Raw genomic sequence first — 5,062 nt, forward strand, 5'->3', positions numbered from 1 at the left:
TAGATATCACCAATGATTGCTGATACTGGAGGCTGGAATGCATTGCAAGCTGGGAAAAATTCCTGAAAGAACAGCACAGTAAGTTTGCCATTTCAATTAAATATGTTAGAGTATTAATATACAGGGCTAATTTAAGAACATAAATTTGAATTATGTTTGGAACTCTTTAAGACCTTTGCTAGCAAGTCAATCAAACACCTAGAGCCTATCAGATTTTTTTTTAATCAAAAAAAAATTGGGCTTTCATAGAATTCCCAAAAATCTCTGATTGTTCATGTTTGGGCAAGTGAGAAAACAAACATTTTCAGCTAAAAACTGCAGAAAACTGATTTTTTTCCACCCAAAAAAACCATGGGTTTTCAGTTTTCCTATGTATATATATGAAGTATCAGTGAAATATATTTGAGGATACCTGAGACGTTCTGTGAAAATTTGATTAATTGAAAACACAATTTTCCTTTGAAAACTATTTAAGCAGAAAATTTCTGACCACCCTTAATTGGAAACTGAGCTTTAAGAAAGACTGGGGAATGCAAATATTGTCCAATAATACGATCATTTCAAACCCATACACTCTATTGCATCCCTTCTTATTTCTGTTTCAGAGGGGTAGCTGTCAGATAGTAAAACTGAGTAAGTAGGAAAGCTGATAGCCCACAGAACTTGTCTTGTAGACTAGTGCCTTTAAATTCAGGGTGAGAGTTGAACCAAGCAGCCAAAACCTATCCTGACATGGAGGGCAGGTGGACTTCAAGGAGATCAAGAACAGGAGACCTTGTGTCCAAATGGCAGCCAGTACCTGGATGAGTGGGGTTTTCAATTCTGCACTGCACACTGGAAACACGTTTGCAATAATCTTATGTGGAGACAATGAGATGGATCAGTTCTTCTGTGAAATCCCCCAGCTCCACAAACTTACTTGCTATGACTCATATCTCAGTGAAACTGGGACTATTGCCTTTAGCGTGTACTTTGCCTTAAGCTGCTTTGTTTTTATAATTGTGTCCAAATCCCTAAGTCCTTCGTTTCACCTATAAAGCAAGTGCACTTGTCCAAGGCAATGTGTCTGACATGTAACCTGGAGGTGCCATGTCTAGGAAAAAGACAGGAGGTTGGTCTAATACCAGAGATGCGGTTTTCTAAGAGTCCTGAGGTGTTAAACACAAGTTCCCAAGGACTCCTTTAATTCCATTAGGCCCTACTCCAGAAGGGAGCCACAATGTTCCCTGTTGGACAATATACCCGCCACTAGTGCCTCTGGGTCAGAATGCAAGAGATTCAGTTGGTTGGAACATATTTCTGGTAGAGTAGGTATCTAGGAAGCCGTGCAGAAGCTGTTCGGGAGGGGTGAGCATGGTGGGTTGAGGTAGCTGGCCATTCATTTGGATTTAAGACGGATAATCCCCTTTTGCTGTGGCTTGTCCCCTGTCTGGTACTGAGAGAAAACCAGACAGGGTTTTGTCCAGTATCACAAACTAGGTAGGCATGCAAGATCACAATGGTGGGTGGGGCCCCGGCTTTCCCAGAAGTACCAGAAAGTCCAGTATTCTGGGAATGCGTCAGTGGCCAACCAAGTTGAGGGAAGAGCGGGGCAAGATTTTTCCAAGCCATTGGCAGATTGTATAACTCAGCTAAAAACATAGGAGCATTTGTCACGAATAGGCTCAGGAAACCATTTCCAAATGAGAAGTTACTTTGATCAACTCTACCAACCTGAGCTGAGAGCAACACACACACCCCTGCCCATGCCATGCACCTTCGGTCTCCAGGGTGCAGAGGGACTAGGAATGGGCATGTCTGAGATGATCCGGGAATAAACCTGCCACTGCTCTCACTAAGGAGACACTCCCCTCTTAGGTCTCACTCCCACTGCTGTTCTCCAGTAGCTTGGTAGGCAACATCGGCCTCTGATGAGTGCAGGAAAAAGGTCCCCTGAAGTTCTCAGGCCACTTGCGCATATGCGAGGATCACCATCTAATCTATGCTGGCACCAGTGGGACTCAACCAGAGACATCTAGGGCCCAAAGTACGAGATTCAACAGCTTGAGCTGAACAGCCAGGCTGCCTGACAGTCACTGGAATAGCCCCCTATCCTCTAGGTGGGGCACAGAGGGGCCTTATAACACGCTCTGCCCATGGGTCGTGTTTATACAGTGACACTGCACAGCTGCAGGGGTCAAAGGCTTCATCTGCGCTTGAGTCACCTCTCTCAGCCAGGAGGACAGGGTGTCACAGACAGTTGTACTAATGCAACACCATGGACTCTACTGGAGTTTATTCTCTGTGTGGCCCCTTCTCCTCTTCCCCTCCATGAACATCCATAAAGTCACAGAGTCATAGAGTTCAAGGCCAGAAGGAACGACCATTTCATACAGTCTGACTTGCTCTATGCCAACACCACCTGGCACCTGCAGACCAAACCCAAGAACTGAAATTAGACTAAAGTGTCACAGCCCTCAGGAGACTAGACAGTTCTGTGCCACTGGCAAACAATAGGAGAGACCGAGGGGCACCAGTGCCCAAGACCCCTGCAATGACAGGGAAATTATTGTGATACACCCAGAAAATCCTGGCAAGTGACCCGCACCACACGCTGCAGAAGAATGTGAACCCTTTACGCCCACTCCCCCCAAGGTCCCTGCCAATCTGACCGGGGGGAAAATTCCCTCCTGACCCCCACATGGCAATCAGTTAGAGCATGAGGGCAAGACCAAGCCAGCCACACTCCCGAGTGAGAGAGAATGGCTCAGTGCCACGTCAGAGCCCTGGCACATCCCACCCAATGGCCAATCTGCAGCTAGGGCCACCCCGATGTTTCAGAGATTAAAAAAAAACCTCCCAGAATACACTGGGGTCGGGGGTGGGGGAGGAAACCCTGAAGCATGAGCTTTTAGGACCATAAGACATATGCAGCAAATGAGCCCCAGGGCTATTGAGCCCGGCCCCCCACCATCACAAGCAGCCCCATCATACAATCTCACTCAGCTATGTGTCCATCTTGCTCTTCAAACTAATTCAGTCGTTTGCCTCCCACAACTCCTATTGGGAGGCTGCTCCAGAACATCGCCCCGCTGGCGGTTAGAAACCTCCTGTAATTTCTAGCCAGTCTCTCCATCTCTTACATGCCCAAATGTACACCTGAGCCAGGCTAACACAGTCTGGCTCCTTGTCCCCCTCTAGTGGTTTGGCCACAAATGGTGGTTTATAAGACAATGGGCCCAGTCCCCAGCTTGTGGCAATGGATATACAGCTCCATTGGAGGCAGTAGGTCAGATGCACAGATGCTGAAAATTGCTTTAGCGCCACCAGAGTCAATGGAACTACACTGATGTGTGGCAGATCTACCCGAAATCTCTTCTCACCTACCCCAGTCTTACACCAGTCTGACTCCTTTGGTTCCAACAAAGCCACTCCTGATTTATGCACACAAGCAAGACAACTCCCATCATTGTTTTCAGTGCCCATGGAATGGGTGCATGTGGCCAAGCAGTGTAACGGATATTGCTTTGGCACAGAATGAAAGTCTGATTCCTCTTGTGCACACAATTTACACCCATTTAACTCCACAACTGGACCAGATTTTCTCCTGGTGTAAATCACTGCAGCGGTAGTGACATCAATGGAGTTAATCTGGATTTGCATTGGTGCAACTGAGATCAGAATCAGACCTGTTTGTGTTCAAGCTGTGTGGTCTTGGAAATAACTGACATTAATGAACAGATACTATGTGAGCAAACTTTAATTAGCTAAAGACATAAAAAAATAATTCTTGGTGAATTACCTACACCCAGTCAGTCTTCTCAGGGCAGCTTTCATCTCCTTGTTCCTCATGCTGTAGACAATTGGATTCATGATTTGTGGCAATACGGAATAGAGAACTGCCACCACAAGATCCAGAGCAGATGGGGAGCTGGAGGTGGGTTTTAGGTAGGCAAAGGCCCCAGTGAAAACAACCAAAGAGACCACAGTGAGGTGAGGAAGGCAGATGGAGAAGGCTTTATGCCGGCCCTGCTCAGAGGGGATTCTGAGCACTGATTTGAAGATCTGAACATATGACACAATCATAAAAACAAAGCAGCCTAAGAGTAAACACACACTAAATGCAAGAACCCCAACTTCACTCAGATAAGAGTCAGAGCAGGAGAGCTTGAGTAGCTGGGGGATCTCACAGAAGAACTGATCCACCATGTTGCCTCCACAGAAGGTCAATGCAAACGTGTTCCCAGTGTGTAGTACAGAGTTGAGAATCCCACTGATCCAGGCACCAGCTGCCATTTGGACACAAGCTCTGCTGTTCATCATTCTCTCATAGTGCAGTGGTTGGCAGATGGCGACATATCGGTCGTACGCCATGATGGTGAGAAGGGAAAAATCTGCTCCCAACAAGAAGAAGAGGAAAAAGACTTGGGCAACACATCCAGCATAGGAAATGGACTTGGTGTTCATGAGGGAGTTTGCCATGGATTTGGGAACGGTGACAGAGATGGAGCCAAGGTCTATGATGGACAGATTCATCAGGAAGAAGTACATGGGGGTGTGAAGGTGGTGGTCAAAGGCTATGGCCATGAAGATAAGAAGATTCCCCACCAGGGCTACCAGGTAAATCACAAGAAACCCCACAAAGTGCAAAATCTGCAGCTCCTGAACATCAGAGAATCCGAGGAGAAGGAACTCGGTCACGGTTGTTCGGTTGGACATTTTCTTTTTCAGGAGATCGTGTGATGGTTGCAGAGAGAGAGACAAGAGTAAAGGACAGTATTAGATCATTAAAATAACTCTCCTTTTGTGAAAACCACCTTAATTTCCTTGAGTCAGACCCTTAGCTTGTGAAGATTGGTGTAATATGGGAATTCGGATGGAGAAAACAGCCCCACTGACTCCAATGGAGTTACTCCTGATTTACACTGGGGATGAGAGAAAATAGAATCAGCTCAATGGACTCCACAGTGGTTACTCATAATTTACACCAGGGTAATGAAGTGGAGAAATTGGAACAATTGCTTTTGAGAAATTTGTATACCTCTGTTACCCAGAGGTGGGTGAACTCTGGATAACGGTGTAT

General features: G+C 46.3%; 1 protein-coding gene across 1 annotated transcript; it reads right to left on the bottom strand.

Moving 5' to 3' along the window:
• Positions 1-3,777: 3,777 nt before the first annotated feature.
• LOC112122698 (olfactory receptor 14A16-like) lies at positions 3,778-4,698 on the bottom strand. The gene has a single exon (XM_024221427.2). The coding sequence runs from the start codon at positions 4,696-4,698 to the stop codon at positions 3,778-3,780; it is 921 nt and encodes a 306-aa protein (XP_024077195.2).
• Between the last annotated feature and the right edge of the window lie 364 nt (positions 4,699-5,062).

This window comes from Terrapene carolina, unplaced genomic scaffold (genome assembly GCF_002925995.2).
Source record: "Terrapene carolina triunguis isolate 2854851 unplaced genomic scaffold, T_m_triunguis-2.0 Scaffold33355, whole genome shotgun sequence".
In the NCBI taxonomy this organism is placed as follows: Eukaryota; Metazoa; Chordata; order Testudines; family Emydidae; genus Terrapene; species Terrapene triunguis.